This window comes from Eurytemora carolleeae, unplaced genomic scaffold, assembly GCF_000591075.1.
Source record: "Eurytemora carolleeae unplaced genomic scaffold, Eaff_2.0 scaffold1323, whole genome shotgun sequence".
Lineage (NCBI taxonomy): Eukaryota > Metazoa > Arthropoda > Copepoda > Calanoida > Temoridae > Eurytemora > Eurytemora carolleeae.
The window spans coordinates 1-15,895 of record NW_019402128.1 but is presented as its reverse complement, the minus strand read 5'-3'; the positions used below and the strand labels follow the sequence as shown (position 1 = coordinate 15,895).

Below are 15,895 nucleotides of genomic sequence, written 5' to 3'. Positions count from 1 at the left end.
GATGGAATGGGATGGAATGGGATGGGATGGAATGGGATGGAATGGGATGGAATGGGATGGAATGGGATGGAATGGGATGGGATGGGATGGGATGGGATGGGATGGGATGGGATGGGACGGGACGGGACGGGACGGGACGGGACGGGACGGGACGGGACATGAATTGAATTAAATGAAGCACAGAACGTGAATAGGACCTGTATAATATATAAATATGACTGAAATGAGAGATATATGGGACTGGATGGAATTTCATTGGAGTTTCACTACTTTTTACTTTTCAAAGGAAAAGTCAGCATAATTTCAAGTTCCAAGGATTTGATAAAAGAAATCATAGATTTTCAAAATTTAATGGAAATCGAATTTTGGTCGAGGGTAATTTTTGAAATTTGGATCATTCATAAACCGCCCCTGGGGTCACGTGAGGTCCAACACGAAATTTGGGCCCGACAGGGTTTAGCCGCTTTGACGTTTATTGAACACAGACGGACAGACAGACAAACAGACCAGCAAAATACAAAAATAGATATCACGTGTGGGATTACTGGATGTTTTCATATTTTACTTAAAAGACAAAAACTGTATATTGAAGATAAACCCCTGCTACTTATTTACAGATTACATGAATTTCAACTCGTTAGTATAAAAAGTTAATCTTCATCCTTCAATCAGAGGAATTGTCATAAATATTGTATTTTTAAATATCAAAATGTGGGAGTAAGATTATTCCATAATAGAGTGTTAGTTTAGTCGCCTGAAATTCTCAAGATTGAGTTGGAAATATAAAGCTTGAGTCTCTACTGTACTGTCAACTCGTACTTTGTGTGTTTGTTTATATAAACTTTCCTTCTCTCTTTGCTTAGGATTGATATTATATTTGGGAAGAATCTGGCTATTCTTATATAAAAAGTTTTCATGAATGGTATTGGTTGGGATAGGTTTTATCACCATCAAAAGTGGAGAAAATAGAAATTCTGAGATTATATACATCTGGTGGAAATGAAAAATTTCCCCCGATGTAGCTTCCTCTGTTTTTTTGTAAATCGTTGATTCTATTCTATCTATCTATTTTTCTTTGACGTCCCTAATTTAGTGATTTTTTATTAAACCTCATAATCAATTAATTAGTTAGAATATGGATATTCATTCTTGATTGAAGATTTTAATATGGATAAGAAATGCCACTCGACAAAAGAATGGTTTTAATTTAGGTTGATATGCTTCCTGAGATCTCAATTGTTTTATTTTAGGTTGATATGCTTCCTGAGATCTCAATTGTTTTAATTTAGGTTGATGTGCTTCCTGAGATCTCAATTGTTTTAATTTAGGTTGATATGCTTCCTGAGATCTCAATTGTTTTAATTTAGGTTGATATGCTTCCTGAGATCTCAATTGCTCCAAGAATGGTGACCAACTTTTCAGCTCTGATTAAACCTAGTTTCAAGAAGGATCTAGACTCGTATCTCAAGAACCGGACTCCGGTCAGCTTTCTATCAGAGCTAAGAACCAATCTACAGGTATACAGTCAACCCCAGAAGTATGGAATAGAAAGACGACCGTCAAATTCAATTCATGAGTTTAAATAGTCCAATGCACTTGGAATCCAGCAATGTAGAGTGAAAATTTCATAATTTGATAAGTATTCAATCAACTGAATAAATTATTAGCTTGACAACAGAATCAGATAAACAAACTTTTGCTTAAAGTTGATGAAAACCACTTGCTCCCCTAGCAGTGCTTCGTATTTATTGGATCCGCACCTTTAGTTCTCTTTGGTTCATTTTTGTCCTGAAGTTAGAACTGTTATGTTGTGAATCTTGGGAGCAAGCATATATTAATCTTTGTCTTTCACAGACTTGCGGATTCATTTAATTCCTCTTCGATGTTCCGTGGTGGTCAAACTCTGCGGGATCTAGAATTTATTTTCAAATTCAAAAGTACCCACATTTGATTTCGAGATCAAGTGTTCAAGCTCCCACCTCTGAACATTTTTTTATAAATATTTTTTTCTGTAATTTCTCCTGAAAAAATCTTTTATTCTGATTATATAACCATGTTTAATTGTAAGGTTTCCAACGAGCCTGGGATGCGATATAACATCTCGATGATCAACGCTCTGGTTATGTACGTGGGTACACAGGTAATGTGTAATACCTATTAATAACAGACGAAATATATATATTTATATGATATGATGATAAGGAATGATTAATTATACATTAGTCAAATTTCTGTTTTGTGTGTTAAAAGAATGTCTTCCTAGGTTTGTACAAACACTTAATTAATGTTAAATATTTCTATGGAAAAAAAATCATATTGGTCGAACAAATTGAATAAATGTGGGTAAACTTATAAGCTTTTAAGTTGACTCCCATTTTCATCTTTCCCCTCGAAAATTATTTTTCACAATAACTGTTCTATTCGGCCGAAGTCTGTATAAACGCTGTTTACATTTGAAGATGGCATTTTTTACTAAACTTTTTATTCTTGTAAGATTGTTATGAAAAATATTTGAAATAAACAAAATTTCCACAAAATGTTTTTAGCGAAGAGCAATGAATTGTATGCTAAACTTTACCTTAATCTTATATGTCGGTAAAATTCTGGTTTTCAATTTATCAAATATGAGTGAAAAGTGAAATAAGAGGTTTATTTTTTGCATACAGGCATTAAAGGATTCTCAAAAGTTAAATATCATTGTAATTTAATATTGAAATTTGAAATAAACAAAGATTTTAGGGTTCTTGCAAATTTGCAGTATGCATTGGCTGTTAGCATAAGTCAATTGACATCTGTTTGCATTTAGCAGATGTAAATACAGGGAATATAAGTTCCAAAACTAATACTCCGCCCATTTCTAACATTGAGTGTTAGAAATGGGTCAAATTAGCATATATCTTTAAATCCAAGACGAGTAGAACAAATTTACACCTTATATTTATAAAAAAAAATGGCTAAAACTATATATTTAAACAATACATGTAAATTTCAAACCAATAATAAGGTGTGAGAATTAGTTTTTGATGATTCTTGATTTCATTTTCGAACATATCCCTATTTTGAAACTATTACCGGATTTCAGCTCATGTCGCGTTTTCAAAACATATCCTGGTTTTGAGACAATTACGGAAATCAAAAAATTAATATCATTTGTTCTTACAATTTAGATTTGACTAGAAGTGCGGGAAACTGTTTGTTTCTAATGCTTGAAAATAAATCATCCATATTCTCTAATTTAACAGATAAAATGTGGAAACTTAGATTCTAGAAAAATTCAGAAGTTAATAAGATCATTTTTGTTTTCAGTGATTTTGTAAGTTATGAAAATGAGTTTTGTTTAATCGTGGATTATACTAAAAAACGGGAAAGTGGGTTTTGTCTCGAAAACGCGACAATGTTTCTAATACATGATATGTTCGAAAATGGAAAACCTAACATTGTCGTGAAAACGGTCAAGAGCTTTAATGTAAAAAGAACTTCTATTATAATTTTTATTTAATAGTAAGTTTAAAATTGGGAATTGTTGTCCTCGTAATGTTTAATAAAATGTTGGTTATAGTTTTCACTATCGACTTTTACTCTGGATATGGGCCGGGATCCCAAAAACCCAGTCTTTCAATTTGTGCCCATTTCTAACACTCAGTGTTAGAAATGGGCCAAGTGTTAGGTTTGGAACTAATGTCCCCTGAAATAGACTGTACTTGCAGAATCTAATTGACATAAATGTGAAGTGTCACGTGTGTACAATACAGAAGTAAATAGACATCTATTTGTACTGAGCAAAACTAAAGTCATCTATGTGAAGTGTGAAATACGAAGAAGAAAATAGAAATATGTTTTTCACTTTGCAGAAGAAAATAGACATATGTTTGTACCAAGCAGAAGAAAGTAGACATATGTTTGTACTAAGCAGAAGAAAATAGACATATGTTTGTACCAAGCAGAAGAAAATAGACATATGTTTTTACTAAGCAGAAGAAAATAGACATATGTTTGTACTGAGCAGAAGAAAATAGACATTTAGTATGACTAAGCAGAAGTAAATATTCCATTGTTTGTAGAAAAATTAAAATTATATTTTGGTCAGGCTATTCAATTTATCCGCGGGAAAAACAATAGTCCTAGCATGTCATCCATTGCTCACTCATCCCATATGGATATATTCCAGGTAAACTTTCTTTTTAGTTTTCATTCATTCATTCATCATTTGTAGTTTCATTTATTAATCTATCCTTAGTATTTAAGTAGTTTCATTCATACATTCATCATTTGTAGTTCATTTATTAATTTATCATTTAGTGTTTTTCATTAATTTATTATTAGTAGTTTCATTAATTCATCATTATTAATGTCATTCATTAATTCATTATTTAGTTTCATTCATTTATCATTTAGTTCTATTCATTAACCTATCATTTGTAGTTTCATTCCTTGATTTATCATTAGTAGTTTCAATCATTAATTCTTCATTAGGAGGTTCAATCCTTAATTCTTTTTTAGGAGTTTCATGTATTCATTCTTCATTAGTAGTTTTATTCATTCATTCTTCATTAGTAGTTTCATTTATTAATCTATCAATTGTAGTGTCATCCTTTCTTTATTAGTAGTTTTACATTCATTCTTCATTAGTAGTTTCATTAATTAATCTATCCTGGGTAGTTTTATTCATTAATTTATCATTAGTAGTTTTTAATCTTTCCTGAGTAGTTTCGTTCATTAATTTATCCGAGTAATTTCATTCAATAATTTATCCTAAGTAGTTTCATTCATTTATTTATTATTAGTAGTTACATTCATTAATCTATCAGTTCGTTTAATTCATTTACCTATCATGTAGTTTCATTCGTTAATTTATCATTAGTAGTTTTCATTCATTAATTTATCCTGAGTAGTTTCATTCGTTAATTATCATTAGTTGTTTCATTCATTAATTTATCCAGAGTAGTTTTATTCATTAATTTATCATTAGAAGTTTCATTTATTAATCTATCATTTTGTTTCATTTATGAATTTATCATTAGAAGTATAATTAATTATCATTGCCTTCATTCATTCAATAGTATTTTTCATTCACTTATCCTTATATTATTCACTTATTTATTCATTAATTCTTACTACATATATAGTAGAACCTGGCAGTAGATATTGATACAGAAGAAAGGTATCTGTTCCTAAACTGTATATTCTATATATATATATTGTAGAACCTGGCAGTAGATATTGATACAGAAGGAAGGTATCTGTTCCTAAACTGATATTCTATATATATAGTAGAACCTGGCAGTAGATATGGATAAAGAAGGAAGGTATCTGTTCCTAAACTGTATATTCTATATATATATAGTAGAACCTGACAGTAGATATTGATACAGAAGGAAGGTATCTGTTCCTAAACTGTATATTCTATATATATAGTAGAACCTGGCAGTAGATATGGATACAGAAGGAAGGTATTTGTTCCTAAACTGTATATTCTATATATATATATTGTAAAACCTGACAGTAGATATGGATACGGAAGGAAGGTATCTGTTCCTAAACTGTATATTCTATATATATATATATATATATATATAGTAGAACCTGGCAGTAGATATGGATACAGAGGGAAGGTGTTCCTAACCTGTATATTCTATATATATATATTGTAGAACCTGGCAGTTGATATGGATACAGAAGGAAGGTATCTGTTCCTAAACTGTATTGCTAACCAGCTAAGGTATCCTAACTCCCATACTCATTACTTCTCCTGCCTGCTCCTCTATCTGTTTGGAGAGGCCAACACAGAGTCCATTCAGGAGCAGATTACAAGGTCAGGGTTTTTTTTTCTCAAAATTTTGAAATCCGTGAAATCTTATTTTATTATATTATATCTAGGTGTTAACTGCGTACTGTAACATGTTGAATATTATATCTAGGTGTTAACTGATGGGACGTGGGTGCAAGCTTCCAGGAGATAAAATAATTTACTTCTTGTTAATAAATAATAATGTTTAAGTGACAAAACTTTTAATAGATAGGACGTTGGTGAAAGCTTTCAGTAGATAAATTAACAAACTTCTTGTTTATCTTTAAGGGTTCTTTTTTAAGTACTTGAAAGGTTACATAAGTTCTTTCTAGAACTTGAATGGAATTAAAGCATTTAACCATTTTGTTTTCTTTAATTATCTAATGTAGGGATGATATTAAGTTTTTCCAAGAATCTTACGCGTTTAGATAATTTTGATATGTAAATAATTAGTTTTTACTAATAAACTGAAATTTTATAGATACAAATAAATTTTCCAGGGTTTTCATCATGCTCTATCTGGAACTTAATGCCCCAGATCAAATTTTGGAGACCATCAATTTCCAGGTATTTATTAATGTCATTAAATAAACATGATACCCCAATTTTTGAAATAAAAATAAAAATTAGGCCAATCTTTCAAAGGGCCAAAATCAGAAATTAATTTTTTAATTAACGAGTTATGTTTCTGTTAAAGAGTTCATCAANCTGTAACATGTTGAATATTATATCTAGGTGTTAACTGCGTACTGTAACATGTTGAATATTATATCTAGGTGTTAACTGCGTGCTGTAACATGTTGAATATTATATGTAGGTGTTAACTGCCTACTGTAACATGATGAATATTATATCTAGGTGTTAACTGCGTACTGTCACATGTTGAATATTATATCTAGGTGTTAACTGCCTACTGTAACATGTTGAATATCCTCCGACCGACTAAAGCCCCAGGGTTTGCGTACGCATGGCTTGAAATTGTTTCTCACAGAGTTTTCATTGGACGGATTCTTTCACTTACTCCTCAACAGAAGGGTTGGCCTATGTATGCACAGGTAGGGTTATTCATTCATTAGTTCATTCATTCATCCTTATATATTTACTAATTCATCCTTGTGGCTTGCAGACATTCAATACACGCGTGTTTTTTTTCTGTCAGTCATGTAGTAATTCAATCTTCCTTTTAGAACTTTTTATATTTTTTTCATTTTGTCATTCATTATGTCATCCTGTCACTAGTTTTTTTGTGTGGCATTTGAAGCGTAAAGGGAATATTAGAATTTAAATGATTTTAAATATGTTACTCCTTTATTGTGCATAAAACTGCTGTCAAACTACATTGAATAGATATTTCATGAAATTTATATATTTTAGTTATTGACGGCACTGTTTAAGTTCTTATCTCCCTTCCTCAGGAATGCCGAACTCGCTAAACCAGTTCAGAAGCTCTACAGAGGTAATTCGAGTGATATTAGGTACTTTCCCAGGCGGGAACTTCCCTTGGGTGTTTTCCCAAGTGGCAACTTCTAATTGTGTGATTTCTCACAACCTGTGGGAAGTTGCCGTTTGGGAATTTGCACATTTGGGAAGTTATTTGGGAAATTGTCATTTGAGAAAATATCGAACATTATTTAAGTGGGTTTAAACTAGATAATACAGGGTGTATACAGTCGAGCCTATAAAAGATGATATTTAAGCAGTTTCATGTGTATTTGTTGATTTAATCCAGCAAATAGTTCACCAGTAGCATAAAGAAGCTGTATTGCACAATTGTTTATGTTCATTTAGACACTAAATAAAAGTAGAACTAAAGTCTTCTCACTATTTTTAGTTTTTTTTTGTCCTAGTGTAAATATTTGGGAAATCTTGTTTCTTCTTTATTAAATGTTTTCGGAATGTACAATTAAATGTTTTTTTTTATAAAGATAGGAAGTTTACGTTAAAGGGTATGTCATCTTTATTTTGAGTGGCTTCTCCTTTTCTAATGGACATGCCAGATTCAGAGTGGTATGAAAAGTTTTTAATTCTGAACATTTCTTAAGTGTTGTGAGGCAATAAATGTGCAAATTAAGCACAGATGAAAGTAAACGTAAACATTAATATATTATTCATACTTGATCCGACTAAGCGTTGTGAATTAGACATACCACTATAAAAAAGTGTCATGGAAACAACTTAAACATTTTCTTCAAGTGCAAATAATTTGATTGGGGGGGGGGGGATGAATAATGTCGAGGAAATACAGAACACATATTAAGTTCATTTATTCTAAGATTCAGATTATTTTTTATTTCAATTATCGTTCAAAATGTTTATTAAAAATACTTTTTCTTTTTTAAAATTCTTTCTCGTGTTTAATAATGACTTTTACGTAATCTTTAATATGTATTATGTGCTCTGTTCGGTGGTAAAAAAATAAACGATATTCACCCACGAACCTTAAATTATCTTGCTCTTATCCTGCTCAAATCTGATTTTATCAGCAAACAATGATTTCTTGACCCACTTCTGCGATGTGTGCGATTGCTTGAGATGGATGAACAACCTCTTGATCTTTTATTTGAAAAAAAAAAATTATGTTTCCACTTGTATCCGGATCTTTGAACCCAGAAAATGCTCTGTTGGCTAAGATTAAGTGTAAAATATATAATTATATATATTATTTCCGCCTATTTGATTTTTTATTGTTTCAAACTATAGATATGTTTGAAACAATAGTATTCACAGTATTATGAATACTTTTTTTGATATATTTTAGAAAGTATTCGAAAATGTAGTAAGTTAATGTCCAAATTTTTCTTGGGTTTTCTTAGATTATTGTATCTTAACTCAATTGATATTCAGGTACACTCCGAGTCTTGTTGGTTCTTCTTCATGATTTCCCTGAGTTCCTGTGTGATTACCATTACGGATTCTGTGATGTAATCCCTCCTAACTGTATACAGATGAGGAACCTTATCCTTTCAGCGTTCCCCAGGAGTATGCGTCTCCCGGATCTATCCAGATCTAATGGGGAAAATATCAACCAAAAACTGAAAAGAACAAAAATACTTTATTACTCTTAAAACCCAAATCTGTACTGTTGAAAAAAAGAGAGATTATAGAAATTTCCTAATCTCTGAAAGGTTTTATCTAATTTGAGCATAAAAATAAGCGAAGAAGGAAGAAAAACAAGATTCAGTAAATCTTGAAGAAATGTTCACAACCCGGATTCGAATACATTTGTTTCCGCATTACAATAAAAGGCATCTTACTTTATTATATTGAATCTAACGATACTTCGTATCCTGAACGTTATTGTCTTTTTTTACAACTAATTTTTAATGTATAAGCATATTTAATAACGCTTTTACGAGAGTACAACTAGTGGTTTTATGTTTATGTTTATTAACAATTTTTAGGAACTATTTAGAAGCTCAGTTACCAAAACTAAACGTTTTAGCTAAAACAAATGTTATGAATCTGGCATTCACCTCTCTTAATGGAGGCTCACTTGAAATATTAATAGTTCCTTTAACATCGTTGGAATAAACTAATATTATTGTAAATATTTCTATTACTGTTAATTAGAGTATTTGGATTTAATATTAGTTAAATATGCATTTTATACCAATGATAAATTTAATAATTTAATACCCCCCCCTCCCGAGGGGGAGGGGGGGGTATTAAACATCAGGGACTTTAAAGGAAAAATGAAAGGGGGTATAGGATGAACCCTGAGAATCTTAGGTTTTGAACGATATCTATAAGACATCTATCTCATGTTCCTGTCTCGAGAAATTGACATAAACACGCACTTTGTAGGGAAATTGATAATCCAACTGAGATCCAGTTCTAATGGTGTTAAGACGGTTCATAATTGCAGTATTTACGCACCAGATATATATTTCGTCTTTATAATTGGTGTCAATAAACTGACTTATTTTGATACTAATGATTAATTCATAATTAATTATATAGGTGGAAACAATCTACAAGTTATAAACTTCGCAATGATCCTGGCCAAGATCTACCTAATCGATGATCGATCCAACGCTCAGTTGATCGAGTCCGATCTGTTCGGAACGATCGAGGTGCTGGTTCAGATCGCCAATAACTCCCGCAGTCCACCCGAGGGTTTGGTCCAGATCGTTGATATGATCAAGATGAGCAGTGAAAGGATAGAACAGAATCTACAAATGTCAGGTAAAGGAAGCTTTTTATCTTAGTAGATGGTGTTCCAGGGCCCACAAGCCGTGATTTTTAGTTATGGTTGTCCAGGACCCGCCAGTTATTGTTTAGTTTGATGGTGGTCCATGGCCCACCAATCGTGATTGTCAATATTATGATTGTTTTCTTGACGTTTTTTATTGTCAATTTTTATGACTTTATGGTCCAGCTGCCTGTATTGTAAATATTAATCTCAATCTAGACCGCCAATTTTGCTGATGATGCTGATTTTGATAAATGAATTAGGATCTTTTTTTCGTAATTTTTATTTTGTTCTACTTTAGAAATTTTTTCGCTCGTGTTGTATTAATCTATAGTGCCTGTAAGCAATGCTTTTCTTGGATTTCTATTATTAAAATTTGGTTAACATACCGTGCAACTTTTCCAGATAAAACCCGTTAAGGATACATCTTTCATTCATAGTTTTAAAAACGGTGTCCTGAGCCCGCGATTTAAAAGCTTCCTTAAACCCAGCTTTAAGACCCAATCTTAGACTCAGCTCTGACGACACCTTGTGCCACGTTAATTACAACTGCGAGATCATAGACTTTACTTCGGAGTTAGGCCCAATGAAAATAAAACCGACCTTGGTTGTTTTAGTGGAAAATAAGGCTCGATGTTTAGTCTTGTTCTAATAAAAACTCGAGTTGCGCCAATTCCTTTTTATCTAACTGTGTAAAATAAGATGCAGCTTGAATCCGAAAGCTCAAGCCGTAAATAAGGCCCAACGACAGTTTAGACCTGAATCGTATTTTCTTGATTGTTTTTAATCGCCGGCTCTGAAATGGTGGCATGGCTAAAACTGTTGCTGGGATTCTAGAACATGTAAACTTATAATGATAGATATATTTTTAAATAAAATGCTAGAAGAACTCCTTAGTACAAAATTTTAAAAAATCCACCACTCATTTGGGACCTGAACCTCCCTGTTGGAGCTCAAATCAATTCCTGCGAAACATTTTATTTTATTTGACGAAGCATTGTTATTTCATTTGGGTGTTTGAGGGACCATCAAATTTTACCTATGAAAAGTTAAGACTTAGAATGGATCTTCTATTTTGATATTCTTCCAGGGCCCACAAGCCAACTGCACAGTGGTATTCAACAAGCTAGAGAATATGAGGATCCTCCAGGGCTCATGGAGAAAACAGAGTTCTTGCTCAGGTTTTCATTTAAACATTATCTGTATAAGTTGCATATTTTGTAGAAAGATTTTCTAACAAAAGAAGTCGAGTCGGAAAAGTCCGAAAAGTCTTTTAAACAACGCTTTCAAAGACGAATTATTAACTTTGTCTAATATTTTAATATCTCGTATTTTTTCATAAATCTATTTTATATAAATTTTGGAATTTTCTAATAACAGGTGAACGAACAATCATTTGAGAACACATTAATCCTTGTTTTATTTTATTTATCTATCTCATATGTGTGTTAACATGTACCACCTATCTATCTATCCAGAGAATTTGTTAACATTTACCACCTATCTATATATCCAGTGAATGTGTTAACATGTACCATCTATATATATATCTATCCAGTGAATGTGTTAACATGTACCACCTATCTATATATCCAGTGACTGTGTTAACATGTACCACCTATCTATATATCCAGTGAATGTGTTAACATGTACCACCTATCTATCTATATTCTATATATCCAGTGAATGTGTTAACATGTACCACCTATCTATCTATCTATCCAGTGAATGTGTTAACATGTACCACCTATATATGTATCTATGTAGGGAGTGGGTAATACGTACTACATATCCATCTATGTATCTATCTATCTAGGGAATGGGTGAATATGTACCACTCTCCGAATGCTGGAAAGGACAGTACTAAAGCTTTCCATGTATTTGTACAGCAGATGAATATGCACGGTTTACTAAAAACAGATGATTTGATCACAAGGTAAAATTTTCTAAATATCCCGAGACCAAATTCAACAAACATCCGGGTCCGTTGGATCCGCTAGATTTTGGCTTCTTTGATCCGGATCCGTAAAAATATACAGATCCAGATCTAATGGGGAAAATATCAACCAAAAACTGAAAAGAACAAAAATACTTTATTACTCTTAAAACCCAAATCTGTACTGTTGAAAAAAAGAGAGATTATAGAAATTTCCTAATCTCTGAAAGGTTTTATCTAATTTGAGCATAAAAATAAGCGAAGAAGGAAGAAAAACAAGATTCAGTAAATCTTGAAGAAATGTTCACAACCCGGATTCGAATACATTTGTTTCCGCATTACAATAAAAGGCATCTTACTTTATTATATTGAATCTAACGATACTTCGTATCCTGAACGTTATTGTCTTTTTTTACAACTAATTTTTAATGTATAAGCATATTTAATAACGCTTTTACGAGAGTACAACTAGTGGTTTTATGTTTATGTTTATTAACAATTTTTAGGAACTATTTAGAAGCTCAGTTACCAAAACTAAACGTTTTAGCTAAAACAAATGTTATGAATCTGGCATTCACCTCTCTTAATGGAGGCTCACTTGAAATATTAATAGTTCCTTTAACATCGTTGGAATAAACTAATATTATTGTAAATATTTCTATTACTGTTAATTAGAGTATTTGGATTTAATATTAGTTAAATATGCATTTTATACCAATGATAAATTTAATAATTTAATACCCCCCCCTCCCGAGGGGGAGGGGGGGGTATTAAACATCAGGGACTTTAAAGGAAAAATGAAAGGGGGTATAGGATGAACCCTGAGAATCTTAGGTTTTGAACGATATCTATAAGACATCTATCTCATGTTCCTGTCTCGAGAAATTGACATAAAACTGTGTCAAAATTATACCAAAACGGGCATAAGCCAGATTTTGTATAAAAGTTGTAGTATTTAATAGATCATATTCAACAATTACGCAACCAATCTGAAAACGATTATGTCCCACAGGGGCCTGAGAATCTCAGGTTTGCTTTTATTAGAATTTTTATTTTCTATTTTGCATTTTTGATAGATATAGTTGATAACATTATTACATATAGTCCGTATAGTCTGTATTACGTCACAATAACTTCAGCCAATGACAGTGCAGTATTGTTGTCACGTGGTACATACGGAAATCACGTGACCAGTATACTGCACTGCCATTGGCTGAGTTCTGGTGACGTAATACGGACTGTACAGATTAAATGTAATAATATTATCAATTATATCTGTTAAAAATTAAATAATTATAACAGGAGCAAACCTGAGATTTTCAGGTTGCTGTGAGATATAGTAGTTTTCAGATTGGTTGCGTAATTGTTGAATATGATCTATTTAATACTACAACTTTTATACAAAATCTGGCTTATGCCTGTTTTGGTATAATTTGGTATCATCCTATACCCCCTTTCATTTTTCCTTTACAGTCCCTTTAAGCATTTTTTTAAAATGCGTTTTATATAATTTGCGCGTCTTCAGTTTTTACAAAATCTGAAAATTTTGATTTTTTGTCAGCATTTAAAATTGTACTGTTTCTTGGAACTTTATTTAGGGTATTCAAGGACATAAATAACTGCGAGGTTATGGGTCTAATATTATTACAGTACAATTCAATTCAAATTATACATAAACGGACCACTTTTAACTATTTCTCAACCTCTCAAGGCAAATTCAATCGGCCGGAATACGAGGTTTTGTTAAAAATATCAACGTTTGTATATTGCTAAAAAATTTGTAGTTTAAAGTGGAGTGCCCGGGGTTGCGCAGGTTAGGGGTTCATCTAGGATTGATCTGGTCGAACATTGTACAACCATTACACCCAACAATGCCAAACAAACATTCTGCCGCAAATTATCATTCATGTTTCTTATTCTCATGTTCTAAACAGGATGTCTTTATATTGTAAATATCAACAATTTAGTAAATAACTAATAACTTTCCGAATAAATTTTTATTCTTGACGATATGAAAATAGACTTGAACTTAAATTCTAAAGAAATAAAATTCTTAGTGTTGCTTAAATCGATTTTGTTAAATTTTTGGTGCCATTTCTTCGTGCAAATTTTGAGGCCTGTTTAATAGAGAGAGAAAAGATTAACAGCTGTATTCATGATTTAACGATAAATATTATAGAATGGTAAAAAGACACTCTTAAGTATTATTTTGTTGTGAACTTATTAGTGAAGTGACACCCACACTGTAAAAACACCATACACCCACTTGGAGTCATCTTAAAGGGACTGTTACGAACAAAATGAGCATTCGGAAACATGGCTTTAAAAATATCATACTTAAAGGGACTGTAGGCGTAATTTCATGTGACCTTCCGTTTGAAGAGTGACATATCTGATACAAAACAATTTACCCAAACCCTTTAAAGGATGCCGGAACCTAAATATATAAAGAAGTGCTCGTAATTGATGTTAACTTAGTTTTCAGTCTGTTTTTTCAGTAAACATTTTCATTCACATTTTTGATAACCTCGTTGGACATTGTTTGGGATTCTTGAGTATTATGTCACGTGAGCTGTGTCGAGTTTACTCTCCGGTAATTTGAACACCATTCTAGAGTCTAACACACGGATTACTCTGCCTTCGATGACCAGACAAAGGTTTAAAGGGTACCGGATAATGTTTTGAGAAGAATAGGATCAGGGGCGTAAAAGCGACATCCCATTTAGAGAAAATTTTGAAGGTTTATACTTTACATTATTATAAACTCTCCCTTTAAGAAGAGTTTTTGTTTGGCTCAATTTCCACCGTTTTCTCAGGAATACTCTTAATCTAAATAAAGTTTTTGTTCTCAGATTTTTCCGTATGTCAACTCAGATGTGCGTAGATCTTTGCTACAGAGCACTGAGTGAACAGGTAGACAAAGTTTTAGATAAATTATTGATGCTATATCGTTTGCACTAATGTCCGATTGAACTAACGTACTTTTGCACTAAAGTCAGCTGATCAGCAACACTTGTGGCCGCAGCGCCCGGCCCCCTAGCCTGTCTCATAGCCGCTTGCGCTCGGCCCCCTAGCCTGTCCTAGCCGCAGCGCTCGGCTCAGAAATTGTCCTAACCTAACCTAACCCTGAAGTAAAACGTTAGTCCGATAAACGTTAGTGCGAATGTACGTTAGTCCGATCAATCATTAGTGCTAACGATACGACACCAAATTATTTGTTTTTCTGATTTTTTTACAACGGATGTTTAGTTTAAATATGTTTAACAATATTTTTTATAAGGTCTAGTTTTCTGTCTTTATAAACCTATGATGTTATAGTTTTCTATTTGATTAAAAAAAAGAGAGATAGAAAAATTCAAGTCAGGTTGCGAAGAAAGGATTAGAAAATTAGATTTTGTAGCAGATATCAGTTTTTAAAATTATTTTTAAGGTTGCCAACAACGGATCCCTTGTTCGTGCAAAATGTTTTCACACTCTTGACGCATTTGTTCGTCTCATTGCACTACTTGTGAAACACTCGGGTAAGTTAGTTTATGATAAATTTTAATAGCCCCCTCCCCCCCACCCTTCTTGGAGTATCTCTCACTTGTTGCAATTCACATGACCCCGGGAAAGTGTTGTGGCAAGTCGAAGTTGAAAAATTTTGTCCAGAAAAAAATGACATTTTTCATTTTTGAAAATGCAACAATTTTAACATAAAATTCGGCAAAATTTTTAGTTTTAAAAAATACGAAGTAAAATGTCTGCTTGTTAAGCATTAAGCTACAATTATAAGCTAAATTTGTTACTTGTAAAGATAAATATTAGTAGTTAGAAAAATTGAGAAATGTTTAGGAGACCAACAGAACACCATCACTAAGGTGAACCTATTGAACAAGGTTCTTGGGATAGTTGCTGGGGTTCTTCTCATCGATCATGAAGTTAGGAAGAAAGAGTTCCAACAGGTTCCATATCACAGGTTCGTACCTTACCCCCCCCC

At 32.4% G+C, this 15,895-nt stretch overlaps 2 protein-coding genes across 3 annotated transcripts in view; both read left to right on the top strand.

The window, feature by feature from the left end:
- LOC111717931 (CCR4-NOT transcription complex subunit 1-like) overlaps positions 1-15,874 on the top strand; it is a gene marked incomplete at its 3' end in the record, with an annotated part of 65,186 nt that extends 49,312 nt beyond the window's left edge. Inside the window, 6 exon segments of the mRNA XM_023493401.1 lie at positions 9,749-9,973; positions 11,071-11,161; positions 11,797-11,916; positions 14,769-14,829; positions 15,347-15,437; positions 15,751-15,874. Of these exon segments, the coding sequence (XP_023349169.1) occupies positions 9,749-9,973; positions 11,071-11,161; positions 11,797-11,916; positions 14,769-14,829; positions 15,347-15,437; positions 15,751-15,874 (712 nt within the window).
- Positions 1,340-5,382, top strand: LOC111717930 (CCR4-NOT transcription complex subunit 1-like). 2 transcript variants are annotated; one of them, XM_023493399.1, is made up of 4 exons: positions 1,340-1,517; positions 2,069-2,140; positions 4,088-4,168; positions 5,275-5,382. In XM_023493399.1, the coding sequence occupies exons 1-4, from the start codon at positions 1,374-1,376 to the stop codon at positions 5,365-5,367; spliced, it is 390 nt and encodes a 129-aa protein (XP_023349167.1). In that variant the 5' UTR covers positions 1,340-1,373; the 3' UTR covers positions 5,368-5,382. The 2 variants fall into 2 exon arrangements, with proteins under 2 accessions (XP_023349167.1, XP_023349168.1); XM_023493400.1 differs by lacking the exon at positions 5,275-5,382 and adding an exon at positions 5,130-5,219.
- Positions 15,875-15,895: the final 21 nt, after the last annotated feature.

What these genes read in the sequence shown, in the direction of transcription:
- LOC111717930 (XM_023493399.1), top strand. Translation starts at nt 1,374, where the DNA reads ATGCTTCCTGAGATCTCAATTGCTCCAAGAATGGTGACCAACTTTTCA. An exon ending in AGCTAAGAACCAATCTACAG is followed by an intron (nt 1,518 to 2,068) that starts GTATACAGTCAA and finishes TTTAATTGTAAG; the next exon opens with GTTTCCAACGAGCCTGGGAT. An exon ending in TTATGTACGTGGGTACACAG is followed by an intron (nt 2,141 to 4,087) that starts GTAATGTGTAAT and finishes TATTTTGGTCAG; the next exon opens with GCTATTCAATTTATCCGCGG.